General features: G+C 37.3%; 1 protein-coding gene across 1 annotated transcript in view; it reads right to left on the bottom strand.

Moving 5' to 3' along the window:
• Positions 1-23,176, bottom strand: part of YEATS2 (YEATS domain containing 2) — a 105,786-nt gene that overhangs the window by 65,121 nt on the left and 17,489 nt on the right. The window contains 5 exon segments of the mRNA XM_034999685.1: positions 9,984-10,099; positions 12,087-12,332; positions 15,567-15,659; positions 16,512-16,609; positions 20,504-20,621. Of these exon segments, the coding sequence (XP_034855576.1) occupies positions 9,984-10,099; positions 12,087-12,332; positions 15,567-15,659; positions 16,512-16,609; positions 20,504-20,603 (653 nt within the window). The 5' untranslated portion in view covers positions 20,604-20,621.

Raw genomic sequence — 23,176 nt, 5'->3', positions numbered from 1 at the left:
AAAATGGTAATACAACATACCAAAACTTAAGGGATGCAGCAGCAAAAGATTTTAAGGAGGAAATTTACAGCAATAAATGCCTACATTAAGAAAGATCTCAATCTAACTTTACACCACAAGGAACTAGAAAAAGAACAAACTAACCCCAAAATTAGTAGAAAAAAGGAAATTTAACAAAGATGAGTGAAAAAAAATGAAATAGAGACAAAAAGACAAAAGATTAAAGAAACTAAAGAGCTGTTTTGTTAAAAAGATAAATACACAAACCTCTGCCTCAACTTAACAAGGAAAAAAAGAGAAAGAACCCAAATAATAAAATTATAAATAAAGAGGACACATTACAACTAACACCACACAAATACAAAGGATCATAAAACTATGAACAATTATAGGGGCACACGACTGACTCAGTCGGTAGAGCATGTGACTCTTTATCCCAGGGTTGTGAGTTTGAGCCCCACACGGGGTGCAGAGATTACTGAAAAATAAAATCTTAAAAATAAATAAATAAAATGTTTAAAAAAAAAAACTATGAACAATTATATGCCAACAAAGTGAACAACATAGAAGAAATGGATAAATTCCTAAAAACATACATGCTACCAAGAAGGAATCATGAAGAAATAGAAAATGTGAACAGAACAATTACTAGTAAGAAGACTGAATCAGTAATCAAAGACCTCCAAACAAAGAAAATTCCAGGATCAGATGGCGAAAAGGGTGATTTCTACTAAATATCTGAAGAACTGATACAAATCTTTCTCAAGCTCTTCCAAAAAAATACGAGGGAACACTTATAAATTCATTTTACAAACCTAGCATTACCCTGATCCCAAAGCCAGACAACACTACAAGAAAATTATAAGCCAATATCCCTGATAAACATCCCTATGATAAACATAGATGTAAAAATCCACCCCCCCAAAAAAATCCCCAACAAAATATTAGCAAACAGAATTCAACAGTACATTAAAAGGATCATGAACTATGATCAAGTGGTAGTTATTCCAGGTATGCAAGGATGGTTCAATATCTGCAAATCAATCAGTGTGATACACATTAATAAAATGAAAGATAAAAATCGTATGATCATCTCAACAGATGCAGAAAAAACACTTGACAAAATTCAACATCTATTCTTGATAACAACTTTCAACAAACTGGGTATAGAGGAGGTATACCTCAAAATAATAAAGGCCTTATATGACAAGCCCACAGCTAACATCATAATGGTGAAAAACTGAAAGCTTTTCCTCTAAGATCAAGACAAGGATACTCACGCTCTCCACTTTTATTCAACACAGTACTGGAAATTCTAGCCAGAGCAATTAGGCAAGAAAAAGAAATGAGAGGTATCCAAATTGCAAAGGAAGAAGTAAAAGTGTCTCTATTGGAACATAATGAGATATTCTATACAGAAAATCCTAAAGATTCCACCCAAAAACAGTTAAAACTAATAAACAGGAGTGCTTGGGTGGCTCAGCTGGCTAAATGTCTGACTCTTGATTTCGGCTCAGTCATGATCGCAGGGTCCTGAAATCAAGCTCCATGTCAGGCTCCGCACTCAGCAGAGAGTCTGCTTTCCCTTTCACTCTTCCTCTGCTCCTCCCCCCACTCTCTCAAATAAGTAAATAAATAAAATCTTTAAAAAATAAATGAAAATACAACTAATATATTCAGTAAAGGTGCAGGATATAAAGTCAACATAAAAAACTGTGTTTCTAACACTAACAACTATCAGAAAAAAAATTAAGAAAATAATCCCATTTATAATTGCATCAAAAACAATAATATATTTAGCAATAAATTTAACCAAGGAAGTGGAAGGCGTGCACACTGAAAACTATAAGATACTGATGAAAGAAACTGAAGAAGACACAAATAAATAAAAAGATATTTCATGCTCATGGACTGGAAGAATTAATATTGTTAAAATATCCATACTACCCAAAGCAATCTACAGATTCAGTGCAATCCCTATCAAAATCCTAACAGCATTTTTCACAAAAAAAGAAAAAACAATCCTAAAATCTGTGTGGAATCATAGAAGACCCCCAAATAACCTCTTTTTTTAGAGAAAACAACACAGGAGGCATCATATGTCCTGATTTCAAACTGTATTACAAAGCTACAGTAATAAAACAGTATGGTATTGGCATAAAAACAGACACATAGCTCAACGGAAGAGAAGTGAGCACAGAAATAAACCCACACATATATGAGCAATTAATTTATGACAAAGGAGATAAGATATACAAGAGGGAAAGGTCTCTTCAATAAACGGTGTTGGGAAAACTGGACAGCTACATGCAAAAGAATGAAAATAGACACCTATCTTACACCACACACAAAAATCAACTCAAAACCCACGAATGACTTAAATTTAAGACCTGAAACCATAAAACTCCTAGAAGAAAACAGAGATAAGCTCCATGACACCGGTCTGTGAAATGATTTTTTGGATTTGACACCAAAAGCAAAGGCAACAAAAGCAAAAATAAACAAGTGAGATTACATCAAACTAAAAACTGCACAGGAAAGGAAACCATCAACAAAATGAAAAGGCAACATAGGGAATGAGAAAAAATATTTACAAATCATGTATCTGATAAAAAGTTAATATTAAAAAAATATAAAGAATTCAATAGCAAAAAAAATAGCAAAAAAAAAAAAAGCAAAATAAATCTGATTTAAAGATGGGCAGAGGAACTAAATATGTATTTTTCCAGACAAAATATACAAATGGTCAACATTACTAATAATGAGAAAAATGCAAATCAAAACCACGAGGTATCACCTTACACCTGTTAGAATGGCTATCATTAAAAATATGAGATAACAAGTGTTGGCAAGAACGTGGAGAAAAGGGAACCCTGGGGCACTACTGGTGGGAACATAAATTGGTGCAACTACTATGGAAAACAAGAGGTTCCTCAAAAATTAAAAACAGAACTACCCCATCGCTGTGTATATATGCAAAGACAATGAAAATGGGTTGTCAAAGTGCTATCTGCACTCCCATGTTCACAGCAACATTATTTGTAATAGCCAAGATATAGAAACCTAAATGTCCATTAACAGATAAATGAATAAAGACATGAATGGATAAAGAAGTATATACATATACAGCTGACCCTTGCACAACATGGGTTTGAACTGTGCAGATCCACTTATGTGTGATTTTTTTAAAAAATATTTTATTTATTTATTTGTCAGAGAGAGAGAGCACAAGCAGGGGGAGTGGCAGGCAGAGGGAGAAGCAGGCTCCCCGCTGAGCAAGGAGCCCGATGTGAGACTTGATCCCAGGACCCCGAATCACAACCTGAGTGGAAGGCAGACACCCAACCGACTGAGCCACCCAGGTGTCCCATATGTGTGATTCTTTTTACAATATTGTAAATGTATTTTCTTTTCCTTATGATTTTTTCTTTTTTCTGATTTTTTGGTGGTTGTTTTTTTTTAAGTAAGCTCTACACCCAATGTGGCGCTTGACCTCACAACCCTGAGATCAAGAGGCGCATTTTCTACTGACTGAGCCAGCCAGGAGCCCCCCTTATGATCTTCTCAGTAACATTTTCTTTTCTCTAGCTTACTTTATTGTAAGAATACATTATATAATACATGTAACATACAAAATAAATACATGTAACATACAAAATATGTGTTAATCAATTGTTAATGTTATCAGTAAGGCTTCCAGTTAACAGTCGGCTATTAATAGTTAAGTTTTTAGAAAAAAACAAACCAAAAAAAAAAAAAATAGTTAAGTTTTTAGGGAGTCAAAAGTTACACGTGGATTTTTATTTTTTATTTTTTTAAGAGAGAGAACGAGTGCACAAGTGAGTGGGGGTGGGGAGAGGGGCAAAGGGAGAGGGAGAGAGAGAATCTTAAGCAGGCTCCATGCTCAGTGCAGAGCCCAACACAACCTTGAGATCATGACCTGAGCCAAAATTAAGAGCTGGATGCTGCAGGCGCCTGGGTGGCTCAGTTGGTTAAGCGACTGCCTTCGGCTCAGGTCATGATCCTGGAGTCCCGGGATCGAGTCCCGCATCAGGCTCCCTGCTCGGCAGGGAGTCTGCTTCTCCCTCTGACCCTCCCCACTCTCATGTGCTCTCTCTCATTCTCTCTCTCTCAAATAAATAAATAAAATCTTTAAAAAAAAAAAAAAAGAGTTGGATGCTGGAGTGCCTGGGTGGCTCAGTCAGTTAAGTGTCTGACTCCTGATCTCAGTTCAGGTCATGATCTTGGGGTCCTGGGATTGAGCACTAGGCTCCATGCTCAGCGGGGAGTCTGCTTGAGTATTCTCTTTCTCCCTCTCCCTCTGCCTCTCCCCTTACCCTCTCTCTCAAATAAATAAATCTAAAAAAAAAAAAAGTAGTTGGATGCTTAACCAACACAGCCACCTGGGTGGATTTTTCACTGTGGATTTTTAAGTATGCGGAAGGTTGGGGCCCCTAACCCTCGAATTGCTCAAGATTGCCCAAAGGTCAACTGAGTGTGTGTGTGTGTGTGTGTGTGTGTAATGGAATATTCTTCAGCCATAAGAAGGAAATTCTGACACTGGTGAGAACATGGATGAATGTGGAGGGCATTATGCTAAGTGGAATAAGCCAGACAGAGAAAGATAAATACTACATGGTATCACTTATATATAAAATGTAAAAAAAAGTCAAACTCATAGAAACAGAGCAGAGAAACAGTTACCAGAGGCTGGAGGTAGGGGAAATAGAAGTTGGTAAAAGGGTATACACTTTCAGCTTTGAGATGAATAAGGTCGGAGGATCTAATGTATAACCTGGTGACTAAAGTAGATAACACTGTAAAATTTGCTGAGAGAACAGAACTTAAATGTTCACACACACACACACACAAATAGGTAATGGAGCGCCTGGCTGGCTCAATCGATGGAGCTTGAGATTCTTGATCTCAGGGTTGCGGGTTCAAGCCCCACACTGGGTGTAGGGATTACTTAAAAATAAAATCTTAAAAAAAAAAAGTGAGGTGATAAGGGATGTATTGTTAATTAACTTGATGGCAGGAATCCCTTCAAAATGTATACATGCATCATATCATTATATACACTTTAAATATTTTAATTTTGTTAATTATATGTCAATAAGGTTGAAAAAATTTTTTACTGAAGTATATTGACACAGTGTTACATTAGTTTTAGGTTTGCAACAGACTGATTCAACAATACATTATGCTATGCTCACCATATCTGTTCCTATACGCTATTACAATACAACTGACTATAATATTCCCTATACTGGACCTTTCATCCACATGACTTATTCATTCCATAACTGGAAGCTTATATCCCCACTCCCCTAAAAATTATTTTTACTTAAAAAATTTAATCCCATCAAAATTTAACAGCTCTATCACCTAACCAAGCAAAGTGAGTCTTAGCAGTTAATCCTTTTCTTTTAAACTTTTTTTTTTTCCTGGTCTAAGGAACATTCCCTTAAAGTTTGTTTTATATTCTGATTACCACCATGCAATTAAAAAAAAAAAAAAATCAACCTTGCTTTTCCAAGTAGATACATGAGATAGAAATAAATTGACATATTACTGGGTTAGGGACACTCTAGCCTTTGCGTTGATTTCATTCGGGTTTCAGGGTGCTAGAATTCTGAACTCTTCTGGTTCCGACCCATTACTGCCAGGAAGGTTCCAACTGGTCTCCTACCTTTTAAAAGCAAAAACAAACCGTTCCCTTCAGTCCTGACCATGGCAAAACTAGTATCTTTAGCTCTCCCTTATTTCATGAGGCCTCCTTATTACATTCTGTTGGAAAATATGGTTATGGCCTTCTATACATTTATCTATGCCTATGGTTACCCTTAATGCAGTGGGCCAAGTTATATTGATTTCTAATGTTAATCCAAACTTGCATATCTTCGTCATGAAGTTTTATCATTTCTGCATTTAATGAATTCCGTTTCTTAATGATTTTGTTCAGTATTTCTGCACCTATATTCACAACTGAAAATGTCCTACAATTTTCCTTTTCTTACAAACTGTCTGGCTTTATTTAAAAGGTTAGGCTAGAGGGCGCCTGGGTGGCTCAGTTGGTTAAGCGACTGCCTTCGGCTCAGGTCATGATCCTGGAGTCCCGGGATCAAGTCCCACATTGGGCTCCCTGCTCAGCAGGGAGTCTGCTTCTCCCTCTGACCCTCTTCCCTCTCGCGCTCTCTCTTTCAAATAAATAAATAAAATCTTTAAAAAAAAAAAAAATTAAAAAAAAAAAAAAAGGCCAGGGACACCTGGGTGGCTCAGTCGGTTAAGTGGCTGCCTTCAGCTCAGGTCATGACCCCAGGGTCCTGGGACTGAGTCTCGCATCGGGCTCCTTGTTCAGTGGGGAGTCTGCTTCTCCCTCTGCCTGCCACTCCCCCTGCTTGTGTACTCTCTCTCTCCAACAAATAAATAAATAAAATGTTAAAAAAAAAAAAAAAGTTAGGCTACCCTCATAAAATAAACTGACAAGTGTTGTCTCTTTTTCCCCAAAAGATTTTGGGGGGTTTTGGTTACTTTTTTGTTTTTTAAGTAATCTCTACACCCCAAATGTGGGGCTCAAACTCATGACCCCCAGATCAAGAATCTCTACCAACTAAGCCAGCCAGGTGCCCCTCCCCAGAAGATTTTGTATACAACTGAAATTATGTGCTCACTCAGCCTGTAAAGCAATCTAAGCCTAGTAGTTTGGTTTGGTTTTATGACGGCAATGTTTTAAAAATCAGTAATTAAACTTACTTAGTAGTTCTAAGACTATTCAAGGTTTTTCCTTTCTTAAGTCCCAAGTTGTATTTTTCTAGGAACTCTCCATTTCACCTAAATTTTCAAATGTATTGGCATAAAGATGTTCATTATTTATCTCCTAAATAGTACAGCATCTGTAGCTGTCTTTTTTCATTTCTAATAGTTTTGTCTTCTTTCTCCTTAATTTCATCAGGTTTGTGTATACTTTTTTCCCCTAATTTCTTTGCTTCCCCCACTGCATTATTTTGTCTAATTGAGATGTTTAGTTCACTAATTTTACCCTTTTCTTCTACTGCATTTTCTTCTACTGTAGACATTTCCTTATAAATATCTCTTTAGTGTTATCTACAAATTTTGATTTTATTATTTAGTTTTGGATATTTTAATGTGATTTTTCATTGACTTATGCGTTGTTTAGAAGTAGTTTGAATTTCTAGACAAAGTTTTCTAGGGGTGCCTGGGTGGCTCAGTCAGTTGAGTGTCTGACTTTGGCTTTGGTCATGGTCTCAGGGTCCTGGGATTGAGCCCCATATTGTCTGCTTCTCCCTCTCCCTCTGCCCGACCCCCAACTTGTGTGCTGTCTCTCTCAAATAAATAAATAAATAAATAAATAAAATCTTTAACAAAAGAGGACGCCTGGGTGGCTCAGTCGTTAAGCGGCTGCCTTCAGCTCGGGTCATGATCCCAGGGTCCTGGAATCGAGTCCCACATCGGACTCCCTGCTCAGCGGGAAGCCTGCTTCTCCCTCTCCCACTCACCCTGCTTGTGTTCCCTCTCTTGCTGCCTCTGTTGAAAAATAAGTAAAATCTTAAAAAAAAAAAATCTTTAACAAAAGAAAGCTTCCTAGTTTCCTACTGTCATTGATTAACTTTACTCTAACAGTAGTCAAAAAAGTAGTCTGGGTGGGGGGCCTGGGTGGCATCGTTGGTTGAGCATCCAGCTCTTGGTTTTGGGTCATGGTCTCAAGGTTGTGATATAGAGCCCCACATCAGGCTCTGTGCTCAGAGCCGAGTCTGCTTGAGATCCTCTCTCCCTCTGCCTCTCCCCCACGCATTCAAGTGCACTCTGTCAAATAAATAAATAAATCTTCAAAACAACAACAACAACAAAAACAACAACAAAATGTAGTCTGGGAGCACCTGGCTTGCTGAGTCAGTGGAGTGTGAGACTCTTGATCTTGGGGTTGTGCCTTCTTTTGGAATCAGGATCCCGCCCCCCGCCCGGCCTTTTTTCATTCAATTTCCCCACTTTCCTCTGACTACTTTAAAGTTTAAATCTCTATGTCTAGGGATGCCTGGGTGGCTCAGTCGGTTAAGCGTCTGCCTTTGGCTCAGGTCATGATCCCAGGATCCTGGGATCAGAGTCCCGCATCAAGCTCCCTGTTCAGTGGGCAGCCTACTTCTCCCTCTGCCTGCTCTGCCTGCCACTCCCCCTGCTTGTGCTCACTCTCTCTGACAAATAAATAAAATCTTTAAAAAATCTCTATGTCTACTCTTCTAGTTATTATCTTAGATACTCTAACATTCTTAACAAGTCTAAAGTAAATCAGTAATTTTTCCCTCTTCCAGAACAAACAAGGACTTTACAACTCTTACGCCAATCATTCCCTCTCTACCTAAAATCCATGATTAATCAGTTCTAGCTGGTCTTCAAAAAACCCAAACACCTACAAATTAAATGTAATTATTTGAAAATGTCAATGATGGTTTCTCCCCAATCTTTTGGTGGTCCACCTACATTTCCAGTTTCGGACTTTCTGAGCTGACAGGTCTCATACTATTGTTAAGATCCCAACTCTTAACATTTCACATGATCTAAGAGTCCCCTTGATAATTCTAAAATAATCTACAAAATAGAAATCTAATTGCTTAATCATATTTTATGCGTCTATTTAAATACTATCACACGGACCATTAGAAATCTTTGCTTTTATTATCCTGAGATTTTTAAATGTACTTCTTGTTTGTTATTTGTGGTCCATTAACTGGGGCTTGGAAGATTTCCCCCCAACCTGATTTTTCCCCCCAAATAATTACTGTCTGCCTGAATCCTTTATTTTCAATAACTGAATCTAATTATAATTTTCATAAATATATCAACTTATTCAACAATCAAATATTTAGTGAATACCAACTACTATAAGATACAAAACAAGACATACTTTCTACCTAAAGAGATTCCAGTCTGATTTGGGAAAAATACATAAAAACAGGAAATGACTATATAATATGATAAAGATGATGAGAGCACAGAGAAAATATACCTAATGAGGGAGGAGAAAGGAAAATAAAGACTTTGTGAGAAAATAACATTCTCATGCTATTTGAAGATTTATGTCTTTATCCATTTCTAGATACTTGGCAAAATAATGGTGCTCCCACAAGACATCATGAGAGCATATTGTTAAAGAGCTAGACCTTCAGCTTGGAGAAATTCTGTCTTCAAGACATGCTCTGCAACTTTTTGTTAAAAATTTAAAACATTTCAATTTGTATATGTGCTGCCGAAGCGAGCACTAAAACATTTCAATTTGAACAAACATTTTTTAGCAATTAGCTAAGGCCCTGAAGGAGAGACCTAAGTCAGAAAAAGTCAAAAGTTCTTCTAGGGGCGCCTGGGTGGCTCAGTTGGTTAAGCGACTGCCTTCGGCTCAGGTCATGTCCTGGAGTCCCTGGATCGAGTCCCGCATCGGGCTCCCTGCTCAGCAAGGAACCTGCTTCTCCCTCTGACCCTCCCCGCTCTCATGTGCTCTCTCTCTCGTTCTCTGTCTCAAATAAATTAAAAAAAAAAAAAAAAAGTTCTTCTAAACTTATCCACACTAATATGCTTGATAAAATACACCATATGTATATGGGGTACCTGGCTGGCTCAGTCGATGGAGTGTGCAACTCTTGATTTTAGGGTTGTGAGTTCCAGCCCCACGCTGGGTATAGAGATCACTTAAAAATAAACTCTTAAAACAAAAAAAACCCATTTGTATAAAATAAAAGCTCATGTTTCAGAAATTTTTACCAAGCACAATTTTATTCTATGTCAAAGATTAGTAGACACACTGAGGCAGTTTCAACTCTCTGGACCTTAGTTTACTTTTAAAACAACTAAGAGTTTGAGGGAAAAAATCTGTAAGACCTCTTCCTACAGTAATACTATGATAATAAAAGTATGCCAGAGTATTAAGATAAATGGAAACTGAAAATGAGAGAATTCAACTGGATACTCACTTGGACACATTGCCCACTACTATAGTTTTCTTTACAAAAAGTCGTGAAGTCTCATCTCCTGTGAGATCAGCATTCCGCTGCTCTGTTTTATGAGAGCCAGGAATACTAGCAGTGTCCTGAAAGAAATCATAATCAATTTTCACTTTCAATTTGGACAATTTCCAATAGGCAGAAACCACAAAATCATTCAAGGTATGAATGGAGCAACTCAGATTTTTTTTTTTTTTTAACTACAAAATTCTCTGGCTTTGTGGCACCTCTCAGCATAGAAGTAATTTTATTGTATCTTTAACACAAACACAAAATGTTTGTTCGCTATAACCCCATGTGTGTATATGTGCTTTTAACAGACACATCTGTGCTGTATATGCAAAGAGGATATGGCAGGATATACAAGAAACTATTATGTGGTTACCTCTGGAAAATGGAAATGGGGAAAGGGGTCAATGGAATTCACTTTCTTTTCAATCTTCTGTATTACTAAAAATTTTTCAATGAGAAGTGCCATAGACAAATGATTAAAGTTTGACTATGGAGATAGACTGCCAGGGTTTAAATCTTGGCTCTTCCATTTACTAGATGTGAAATTCTGTGTAATTACTTAACTTCTCTGTCTCAATTTCCTCACCTATAAAATAAGGATAACAGGCTCACTCAGTCAGTGGAGCATGTGATGGCTGATCTCTGGGTTGTGAGTTTGAGCCCCATCTTGGGTGTAGAGATTACTTAAAAATAAAAAAAAAACCTAGGTGCACCTGGATGGCTCAGTCGCTTAAGCATCCAACTCTCGATTTCAGCTCAGGTCATGATCTCAGGGTCCTGGGATTGAGTCCTGAGCTGGATTCCATACTGAGCATAGAGCCTGCTTAAGATTCTCTCTGTTCCCCTCTCCCTCTGCCCCTCCCTGCCACTTTCTCTAAAAAAAAAAAAAATAAGGATAACAGTACCTGTCTCACATAATTGTTTTGTACAGTACTCAGAGAAGTGCCGGGTACATAGTACCAAATATATGTTACATAAACATGAGCATGTGTATTACATACAAGATGTTAAGTTTCTAAATCCTATGACCAGTATTGCCTAAATTCTTAATTAAAAAACAAAAACAAAAAAAAACAACAACAAAAAAACAGGTGCCTGGCTGGGTTAGTTGGTAGAACATGCGACCTCTCGATCTCGGGGTTGTATGTTTGAGCCTCATGTTGGGTGCAGATATTACTTAAAAATAAAATCTTAAGAAAAAAAAACAAAATACAAAAAATCACCCCCCCCCCAAAAACAAAAAGCAAACCCATGCAGTACTTGCCCAGAAATAATACTGGTAAGAAACAAGTAAATCCAAACATTAAGAGTTTTCATTTTTGGGTGGTGGCATTATGAATGACTTTTCTATTCTTTCTTATTTTCTTGTAGTTTAAAATTTTCAACGATGAACACGTATGAATTTATAACCAGAAAATTTTTTAAATTTGATTTTTATAAAAAATAAATCAAATTCTTGATGTCTGAATATGTGAAAAGCAACCTGGAGATTTCCTCTATCACAGAACACCTGGCTGAGAAAAATCATCCAATAAGGGCTCTATAGCCAAATATTACACCAAGAAGTTCAGAGCAGCTTGAGATGGGAACTCAAATAAGAAATTGGCAGGATCAAAAAGGAATAAATGGTTTTCAATTCTATTTATTATTTGTCAAGTTTCCCCCAGTTATTAAAGCATCATTAAAGCATTGAAGTTTCACAAAGGAAAATGATGAAGAGAGAACAAACATGACAGAATGGAAAGACCTTGGACAAGGTCACAGAATTGCCAATTCCTCAAGGTTTCTCTCTTATCAATGTGGATGGCATCTAGGAGTTGTGACATGCACAGTTCTGATTCAGTTTAATTCTCAGCTTAATTCAGTTTAATTCTCAGTTCTGATACTTGTGGACAAAGGTAACTGTAAGCTCTTCGAGACTCAGTCTCCCCATCTCCAAAAGGGATATAATTAATATATTTCCTAGGGTTCCTATGAAGATGAAATGGAATAACATGTACATGTACATAATTAATAAATACGAGTTCCCTTCTCCTCTCCCTCCCACCCATCAAACTATACCCTTCCAGTATTTCGGCTTGGTCTCTGTTCCATGTTGTTTGAGAGTCTTTCTTCTATATCCATATTGCTGTTATTGTCTTTGTCAGATAAGAAATCATTATGTTGAGATAAAGAATCACTTTCCGAATGATTGGCTGATGGTGTCTCTGATCTCTGATTGGCAGGAGAGGATGACCTAGATGGTGACTCCAAAAATTTCTTGATAGCAGGATGATTAAAAACCATTGTATCACATGTCTTTGATCCCTGCAAAAATGAAAGCAAACAAAACAAACTTTTAATCAAATCCATCAAAAGTGGTAAAATTTTAATTTTTCCAAAACCCTTATCTATTTAGGGGTCATGCTTAAAATCCTTCAAAATCTGCCCACACCCAGAAAATGAAGTCCAAACTCCTTAACATCGTCTGAGCCAACAAGAGCTAGAAAGTGATAATTATGTGAAGGTCCTAACACTAAAAAGCTAAAGGTGCAAGTTCTCTGAAGCTAAATGAAAAATAGAGATAAATACATAGTAACATATGGAAAGTAAGATTTGACTTAAAAAAAAAATAAGCCTCACACTGCTTTAACATAAACACATCAACTGCTCTAAATAAAATGTTCCTGTAAAATATATAAATATTTTTAAAAATGTATATGTAAAATGGCTCCCACGTAGGAGTAAAATGTAGTATAGAATGCTTTAAAATGATTCATACCTACATATAAAGTTTGTCATCAGTCCAGTACTGAAGCCTGGAGTATTTTTGTGTATCTTGTTACTTGGATACAAAATACAGTGTATTCTGTTATAATGGGATACATCTACAGTTCCTAGGAAGCCCAGCTTTTAAAAAGTGTACAGTTGGGCGCCTGGGTGGCTCAGTTGGTTAAGCGACTGCCTTCGGCTCAGGTCATGATCCTGGAGTCCCGGGATCGAGTCCCGCATCGGGCTCCCTGCTCGGCAGGGAGTCTGCTTCTCCCTCTGACCCTCCCCCCTCTCATGCTCTCTCTATCTCATTCTCTCTCTCAAATAAATAAATAAAATCTTAAAAAAAAAAAAAGTGTACAGTTAACATAATTCAGCAAGAAGAAAGGAGCCAGAGGCTAGCATTTCAAAGCAACAAAATTAATGAATCTCAATAATAAAGAGTTTCTCTCTCCCTCTGCTCCCCATCCCTACCGTGCCCTCACTCACACACTCTAATAATAAATAAATTTTAAAAACAACAACAACAAAACATTAAACAGACAACCAGCTCTTCAAACATAGTAGCTACAAGTCCCATGTCACGCAGATGCTAGCTTGTAATGTCCATCTTATTGGATCCAATAGCAAGCCATGTAACAGATAACAGTAAAATCTGCCCTGGGTTGAAGAGTGTCTCCCAAAAATTCATGTCCACCCCAAACCTGTGAATGTGACTTTATTTGGAAATAGGGTCGTTGCAGATGTAATCAAGTTGATACTGTCATACTGGATTAGGGCTTACCTAATAAAAGGGAAATGTGGAGAGAGAGAACTGTGAAGACACACAAGAGGGAAAACATCCATGTGAAGATAGGGGCAGAAACTGGAGTGATGTAGCCACAAGCCAAGGAATGCCAAGGTTTGCCAGCAACTGCCAGAAGATAGGAGAAGGTGAGGAAGGATTCTTTCCTAGAGCCTTCAGAGAGAACATGGTCCAGCAACACCTTGATTCTGGGCTATTAGCCTCCAGAATCAGGAGATAATAAATTCCTCTTGTTTTAAGCCAGGAAGCTAGTGGTAATTTGTTATGGTAGCTCTAAAAAATAGTTCAGACTCTAGTATGTATTAGGGAAACTCCTGTAGTAGAAGAAACAACTATCTAACATCTAAGATTAAATTCAAATAATGCTCCAGATTTCTCTAAGACAACATCGGGAGTATGACCGATGCCAGGTACCCTCAAGCAACACAGGATGACATGAAAGCCAAAACATGGTACGTCTTATCTCTAAAAACCATGGGGGACAATGCAAACCAGTATGGCATCACACCTTTCCCAGGTCTGCCACGACTCTCACTGAGCCAGTACTATCCAAGAGAATTATCTAATTCTAATTGAGAAAACTTAAGAAAAAGAAATTTTAGAATGAAAATGAACAAAAGTTATAGGAAATTATCAAAATGTCAAACAAGAAGAAACACTTCTGTTTCAGTTCAATCCTATCCCCATTCCGTTATAAATGGAGCAATCCAGTGGCAATCAGATTACCTAAGTGATAAAACTTAATATTCCAAACAGCAGGACAACCTGATTACTAGGATTCCTGATGTGATACAATATGAGGTATATAGCATCACCTATGAAGTTATTATTGCCAAAAACCTCTAACTTTAATCAAATCTTTAGACCCAACTACCAGTTTGCAGAAAAATAGAGAGAATGAAGGAATAACCCAAGGGGGAAAAAAAAAAACCCAAAATGTAGGATATTCTATAAAGATAAATGGCCTATCTCTTTAAATAAGTCAATATTATGGGGGGGAAAGGTGAACTAGTTTAGATAAAATGAGTCTAGAGAAACCAAATAACCAAATGTACCCATGAACCTTGATTAGATCCTACATCAAAAAAACAGCTTTAAAAGATATTCTGGGGATGACTGGGAAAATCTGAATATGGACTGGTCATCAAATAATATCAGGAAGTCATAGAAGAATATCCTTTAGGAAATACATGATTTAAGTACTTAAGGGTGAGGTGTCATGATGCCTGGAGCTTATTTTCAAATGTTTTACAGAAAAGTAAGATAGATAAAGCAAAGATGACAAAATGTTAAGATGGTGAATCTAAGTCATGCACAAACAGGTGCTTATTTCATTTCTTCTGTGGATTTGAAATTTTTCACAGAAAGTGAGGGAAAAAAATCAGGGCTTCCTGAATAGGATATATCTACTGAAACTACAAATTGCTCTTCAGTAGGAAAATCAATCTATCTATAACTTACTCCAAAGCTGATCACAATCAAATGAAAAATAAAGCAGGCTAGAATAGGGTCTCACTCAACTTTGTATCTAACAAAGCCTAGGGACAGTGCTAAATATTAGCTGGAGAAGGACTTAATATAAAGGAAAAAATGTTGGGGTGCCTGGTGGCTAAGTTGGTTAAGTGTATGACTCTCGACTTCAGCTCAGGCCATGATCTCAGAGTCATGAGATTGAGCCCTGTGTGGGGCTCCGTGCTGGGCATGGAGCCTGCTTGATATTCTCTCTCTCCCTGTTCCTCTCCCCTTCCCCCACCCCACGCGCATGCTCCCTCTAAATAAAAAAACTAAAAATAAATAAAGGGAAAAATGATACTTAGGATTATTGACAGTTTATGTATTTTCCCAGGAAGGTAGGCTAGGTTTCTTGAATTCCAAAGGTCACTATAAGAAATGTTTCAAAGGCAGGAATTTCACATCAACACTAATTTCCCCTTCACACAACAAATATGGATAGCCAGAAATGACTGTATAGGAGGAAGACTTACCTCAGAAACTTTCAGAAGTCCTGCAGAAGCATAGTAGTTTGCAACAATGCAGGCACGAAGTTTATCCATCATCCTTCTTGCCTCAATCAGTCGCTAAAAACAAATGTTAACTTGTTACTTTAAAAAATAGAAATGACAGTAGAGATATACATAAAAAATTCATAAAATAAGAAATACAAACGACCAAAACCTCAATTTTCTAATAATCAAAGAAAGGCAAATAAAAATGATGGTCTCCACCTGTCAAATTGCAAAAGACTTTTTAAAAGAATGACAAAAGCAGGACGCCTGGGTGGCTCAGTCGGTTAAGCGTCTGCCTTCAGCTCAGGTCATGATCCCAGGGTCCTGGGATCGAGTCCCGCATCGGGCTCCTTGTTCCGCGGGGAGCCTGCTTCTCCCTCTGCCTCTGCCTCTGCCTCTCTCTCTATCTCTCATGAATAAATAAACAAAATCTTTAAAAAAAAAAAAAAAAAAGAATGACAAAAGCCAATGTTTACAAGAGTATACAGACATGTTAATGTGTATATTTATGTATATGTATGCATATTCATTGAGAAATGTCAAGCACGAGCAAAAATTATTTTTGGGGATGGAATTTCAAGTAATTTTTTTCATTATGTTTTTCTGCAATTTCATGTATAGGGGGAAAAAAAAGACATATGCCTTTTTTCCAAAATGAGAACACTCCTTTTAAAAGAACAGCAAAGGGGGAGGGGGCGCCTGCATGGCTCAGTCAGTTAAGCATCCAACTCTTGATTTCGGCTCAGGTCATGATCTCAGGGTCCTGGGACTGAGCCCCGCATGTGCATCAGGCTCCCCACTCAGTGCGGAGTCTGCTTCTCCCTCTCCCTCTCCCCCTCCCCGCTGCTGGGGAAAAAACCATGATTCTATCTCAATAGATTTTTTTGCAACAGCTTTGTTTTTTTTAATTTATCACCATTATACCTGGTCAATGACTTCAATTTCATGTTCCTTATTCTTCATTTCAAGTGCAAATTGTTCCTTGATAATAGTCTCAATCTTCTGCACAGCAGCATCTCGAGCTGCATAATGAACATAAAATAATTCAAGGTCTAATTACTCAGTGACTGTCATGATTTAAGTCAGTATGCAATAGAAGAAACCCAGGAAACAGTAACTCCTACGTGGAGAAACCTAGTAGCTGTCACTTTAACCAATGATGAAAAGTTAACATCACTAATATGGGGGCAAACTGACTTCATGTGTTTTCTGATATAATGCACTCAGAAGTCTACATCACTCTAAGGCATTCTGGCCAAAAAAGCTAAATCTAATTACAGGGAACATCAAATAAACCCAAACTGAAGGACATTCTACAAAATAACTGGCTTACATGATTCAAACATTAGAGTCAAGAAAGGCAGAAAGGTTGAGGAGATTAAAGAGATATGACAACAAAATGCACTGTGTGATCCTGGACTGGATGGAGCCTAGAGAGGAGAAATAGTTATAAAATACAATACTGCGAAACTGGTAACTGAATACTGACTGGACGTCACATAATGTAATGGATGAATGTTAAAATTTCCTGCTTCTGATAATAATACTGTGATTACGTAAGAGAATCTCCTTAAGAAATACACTTGTATTTGCAGGTGTCCAATTTATTTTCCAATGATTTAAAAAGAATGATGTGCATGTATACCTGCATGCAAACGTACATGTATTTGAGCGTGTGTGTGTGTGTGTGTGTGTGTGTGTGTCTGGGGGTGAGGAAAAAGACTTATAAATCAAATGAGGCAAAATATAAACAACTGGCAAATTAATCTGGATAAAAGACATACAAGTATTCCTTGCAATTTTTCTGCTTGGAATTATATCAAAATAAAATTACTGAACAAGAAAAAGAAATCCATTAAGATTCTGAGAGAAATATTTGGTGACCTATGAAAAACCACAGCCCTGAGGACAAAGGAAATAAAGAGATAGAGGGGAAGTAGTCTGTGACATAAGAGCAGTTCATAAGAAGGCAGGAAGCTTCCTTCCCTAGAGAAGGATCTAGCAAGCAATTCAGCAGTTCCTAATCACAACTACTTAAAAGAATGAGTAAAGAAAAGAATTCAAAAGTAAAGAAAATGCCTCTGGGGCACCTGGGTGGCTTAGTCCATTAAGCATCTAACAGAGCCTGCTTGGGATTCTCTCTCTCTCTCTCTGCCCCTCCCCACCCTCTCTCTGCAAAAAAAGAAAAAAAAAAAAAAAGCCTCTACTCTTTTTTTAAAGATTTTATTATTTATTTGAGAGACAGAGATAGAGAGAGCATGAGCAGGGAGGAGAGGGAGAAGCAGGCTCCCCACCAAGCAGGGAACCCGACACGGGGCTCAATCCCAGGACCCTGGGCTCACGACCTGAGTCAAAGGCAGATGCTTAACCAACTGAGCCACCCAGGCGCCCCCAAAAGCCTCTACTCTTGAAAGTAATATTATACTATATGATAACTGGAATTTAAATAAAAACTCAAGGGGGGGCACCTGGGTGGCACAGTCAGGTAAGCGTCTGACTCTTGGTTTCAGCTCAGATCATGATCTTAGGGTCATGACAGTCCGGTGTCACAGTGTCTGCTTGAGATTCTCCCCTCTCCTTCTGTCTCTCCCCCGGGCATGCTCTCTCTCCCTATCAAATAAATAAATCTTTAAAAAAAAAACCAAAAACCTTGAAATTAAAAAAAAGCAAAAAAGAAAATGCCTCTAGGGGTGATAGAATTCAGATGATGACTACTCAAAGTAATATGCAACTCAAAATCTAAAATATCAGATACAAGGGGAAAAAAGAGCCAAATAACTGCTTGAAAACCCTGGAATTTTGGGGCATCTGGCTGGCTCAGTCAGTAGAGATATGTGACTCTTGATCTTGGGGTTGTAAGTTCAAGCCCCACATTGGGTGTAGAGATTACTTAAAAATAAAATCTTTAAAAAAGAAAAAAGAAAAACCTGGGAATTTTGCAAAATGAGCCTGTGTTTGTAATATGAAAAAAATGTTCACTCATGCTTTGGAGTATACGAAAAATTGCAGAGAAAATTTGGACCCTTTGATGACCCATGTCCTTCTCTCCCTGTAAATTAACATGCCATTAAATTGGCAACTTCAAACCAATAATGGTATAAGTGAGCATTCTTGTGGATATGTCTGCATGGAGGGAAATGACTGGTTTTTGTCATTATGAAAAAGAGTATTTTCTAGTATTACTAGTATTTCTAGTATTACTACACACACACACACACACACAGAGACACATATACATATATGTCTGTAGAAACCAGCAGATACTCTTAGGGGAGAGGCTGAAGTCAGAGACCGTGATCACTGAAGGCAGTTTTATCTAAGCTCCTTAGAGAGAAACTCTTCTAAATTATGTCTTTCATGGAATAAATAAAAACAAAAATAAACAAAACAATATAAGCAAAAGGAAGCATCCTACCAAATCTACTTTGAGCAAAATTCTGAAAAATAAAAATATGGTTTGGGATTAGGCACAGTATGGTCACCAAGAGGCAAAATAGCAAATTATCCCTCAGTAGGAAAAACTGTCCCTGCTTAGGCAGAGTATCTGGGAACTTACACTAGATTTAAACTGAAATTATTATGTTTACTATAACAATCAGTTTTCCCTCTTATTTTTATTAAAAAAGTTATGCCATCTGATGCATTTGAGTAATGGATATAAGTGTCACATTTATTTGGCTTATTATTGAAAGGAAATTATTTCCTTATAAATAAAATTATAACTGAATGAGGGGAAAGGTTGCAGTGAAATGTTATTATTATCTGGAATTCAATTTGATAATTTTTGGTCCACAAAGACTTTCGGGGGGTACAAATGACTTGACTGCATAGAGACACGAATTTCCTTTCACCACTTCAACTCTAGGGGCACAAATCTTTGTGAAGCTACAACACTTTATGACTTGGATGCCTTCTTTACCCAGCCATAAGTGTAAGCTTACATAGATTTATTATTTAAATAAACAGTAGTGAATTTCAGCAATAATTTGTTTTAAAAACTCAAATTTAGCATCTTTTCCTGAGATAGCTTAAAATATTCTGGGTAGTGGGGCACCTGGGTGGCTCAGTCGTTAAGCGTCTGCCTTTGGCTCAGGTCATGATCCCAGGGTCCTGGGATCGAGCCCCGCATCGGGCTCCCTGCTCGGCGGGAAGCCTGCTTCTCCCTCTCCCACTCCCCCTGCTTGTGTTCCCTCTCTCGCTGTCTCTCTGTCAAATAAATAAATAAAATCTTTTTAATAAATAAATAAATAAAATAATAAATAAATAAATAAAAATATTCTGGGTAGCTACAGACACATAGTTGATGATTTGCTCTTCAACTAATTACATGATCTTGGGCAAGTAATTTAATGCCTCTGAGCCTAAACTACTAGCAGCTAAGTGCAGGGGTTAAACTAGATCACTATTTTCCAAATTTAAATCATTAGTATACCACCTTTAAGTTACTTACACCACATCTGAGAACCATATGAAACATCCAATTAACATAATTAAATAATACTTTAAAATAATGTTAGCCTTATCCTAAGCAAAAGTAGTCACAAAACTACAAGCTGGATGAGACCATATCTTTCCAAAAGACATTAATATGCCACTATTACAATAAAAAACTTTAATCCATGTACCACCCATTATCATGTACCCACACTGCATATTATAAGACTTTATGGTTATGCCTAACATACAATGACAGCTAAAACTTACAGCCAGTCTCATTATTGACACTTCCACTGTCTACTGATTGTCTTCTGGCCTTTTTCAACACACATGGTGTATTGCTATTAACAGAGCACTTAACTAATCCCTCTTCAAATTATACAAAACAGTGGAAATGCATTTTGTTTTAGTTACTATAAATCTTATAAGGAAGCATATCTCAATAAAGAAGTAATTTCCTAAAGCAGGTGAAGTTTTACCTGAATTCTCAATTGCTTTATGACGCTTATTTGGAAGGGCCACAGATACATCCTCATAATCAGGGTCGGTTTCTTTGATTGTTCGCTTGATTCCAGACATGATGACATTTGTTTTTCACTGTGAAGTAATAATAACTAAATAAACAAACAATGCTCGATGCTAGTACTTATAAATATATGTGTACACATAAACAAAGAAAATAAATATTACATAATACCGAACTCTCAAAGTCTCTGTATAAACATGTACATATTCCTGTTAAAGTAAAAAGCATAACTAACTTCAAAAGTTTAGTAAAAACAGGGGCGCCTGGGTGGCTCAGTTGGTTAAGCGTCCCAACTCTTGATTTCAACTCAGGTCATTATCTCAGGGTCGTGAGACTGAGCCAGGTGTCGGGCTCCCCACTCATCAGGGAGTCTGCTTGAGATTCTCTCTCCTTCTCCCTCTATCACTCACCCCCCACCCGCTGCATGCACACACTCGCTAATAAATAAATTAAAAAAAAAAAGTTTACTAAAAACAAAAACAAAGCCATCATCATCTGTCAGAAAGTGTAGGTTTCCCTTTCAAGAAAAAATCCTTTAACAAGGCAGCACATCACTCAGACTTTTCAAGAGGAGCCAGGCTTTCACAGAAGGGGACTTATAAGGAAAGGAAAGAAACCAGACTTTGATGAAAACATGGTAAAGCCCAAATAGCACCTTGGAATTCACAATGCATCCAGCATATTACAAAACATAAGCAATACATATAGTTAAGCTCTTAATAAATAATTTATCATACAAATCCCCTTTCTGGTACTTACACAGTACCTGATACATAACAGGTGCTCAATAAATATTACTGTTACTGATCACTTATCATTACTCATAATAAATCCAAATCACAGACATATTAAGCAAGTTTGCAATATAGTAAACAAGTCCTTATATACAGGTCTTTGAATAAAACAATCCCATAAATCTTCTAGATCAGTACTGTCCCGATATATTAGCAACTACTCATATGTGGCTATTTAAAGTTAATTAAATTTTTTAAAAATTAAAAATAAAAAAATAAAGCTAATTCAAAATTCAGTTCCTTTCTTCCACATTTCGATTTTTCTTTTTTTAATTTTATTTATTTTTGAGAGAGAGAGAGAAAAAACACGAGCAGGGGGGAGGGGCAGAGGGAGAAGCAGACTCCCCACCAAGCAGAGAGCCCAATGTAGGACTTGATCCCAGGACCCTGGGATCATGACCTGAGCCGAAGGCAGAAGCTTAACTGACTGAGCCACCTAGGTGCTCCACATTTCAATTTTTCAATGTCAGAAATAGCCACATTTCAAGTGCTCAACAGCCATCAGTGGCTAGTAGCTATTATATTGGAGAGCGCAGATACAGAACATTTATATCATTGCAAAAAGTTCTACTGGACACTGTTCATCTTCCAAACTGTTTCATTGAGCACTTATTAATATTCCATGAATTAGTTTAGGAAATGCTGCCCAAAACAGAACTGTCCAAAAGACATATAATGTGAGCCATGTATGGAACTTAAAATTCTCTAGCAGCCACATTAAAAAAAGGAATAAAAGGAGCACCTGGCTGGCTAAGTCAGTAGAGCAGGCAACTTTTGATCTCAGGACCATGAGATTGAACTCCGCACCGGGCGCAGAGATACTTTGGGGGAAAAAAAAAAAAGGAATGGGTGAAATTAATTTTAATAATATTTTTACTTAACCAATGTACCCGAAATATTATCATTCCAACAATGTAATCAATATGAACAAATTAGCAATATAATATTTTACATTCTTATCTCTGTGCTAAGTCTTTAAAATTCAGTGTATATTTTACACTTAGAGCACATCTCAATTTGGACCAGCCACATTTCAAAGGCTCAGTAACCACCTGTGGCTAGTGACTCCCTTACTGGGCAGCGAGGGCCTACCAATACAGTATACAGTGTACAGATAAGCCAGGCTCAGGGTAGTTACATAAATTGTCCCTTAGAGCATTAATCTATGACACAGAAAACACAAGAAGAGCTCCCTGATTTCCAAACCTCTGTTCTACCACTAATGGTTATTTACCTAACCAAAGGCAAAAATACACAGTACATATTTACTGAGGTGATTAAAATTTTAAAGTAAAATTAATTTAAAAAATGTTAACTCAAAAAAAAATTTTTTTTTTTTAAAGATTTTATTTATTTATTCATGAGAGAGAGAGAGAGAGAGAGAGGCAGAGGGAGAAGCAGGCTCCCAAGGAGCAGAGAGCCCGATGCGGGACTCGATCCCAGGACCCCGGGATCATGACCTGAGCCGAAGGCTGACGCTTAACGATCTGAGCCACCCAGGCACCCCTCAAAAATATTTTTTATTCAAAGTTTAAAAAGAAGTAACAATTTAAAAGTTTCTTGGCTTAGTCCAGTTTTATCACCCATCCCAGAGATAGGCTCACATGATTCAGCTGGGAAAGCGACCCATTATGTAATGATAGATATTTAAATCCTAGATCTAAGAGATCATTTTTTCCTGTTACTGCGACCTTGTGTAATAAGCTCAAAAATGTTCTAAAAACTCCAGCATTTATAAACATCCAGAATCAAGCCATTTAATGTTTCTTCACCATCATTACATACCTGCTATAATTTAGAATATAAATGAGTCTTTACTTTTGTAGAGGCCC

Source organism: Mirounga leonina, unplaced genomic scaffold, assembly GCF_011800145.1.
Source record: "Mirounga leonina isolate KUSES-001 unplaced genomic scaffold, KU_Mleo_1.0 Mir_115, whole genome shotgun sequence".
NCBI classification, from domain to species: Eukaryota; Metazoa; Chordata; class Mammalia; order Carnivora; family Phocidae; genus Mirounga; species Mirounga leonina.
The sequence above is the reverse complement of the archived record's forward strand: the minus strand, read 5'-3'. Positions and strand labels throughout refer to the sequence as shown.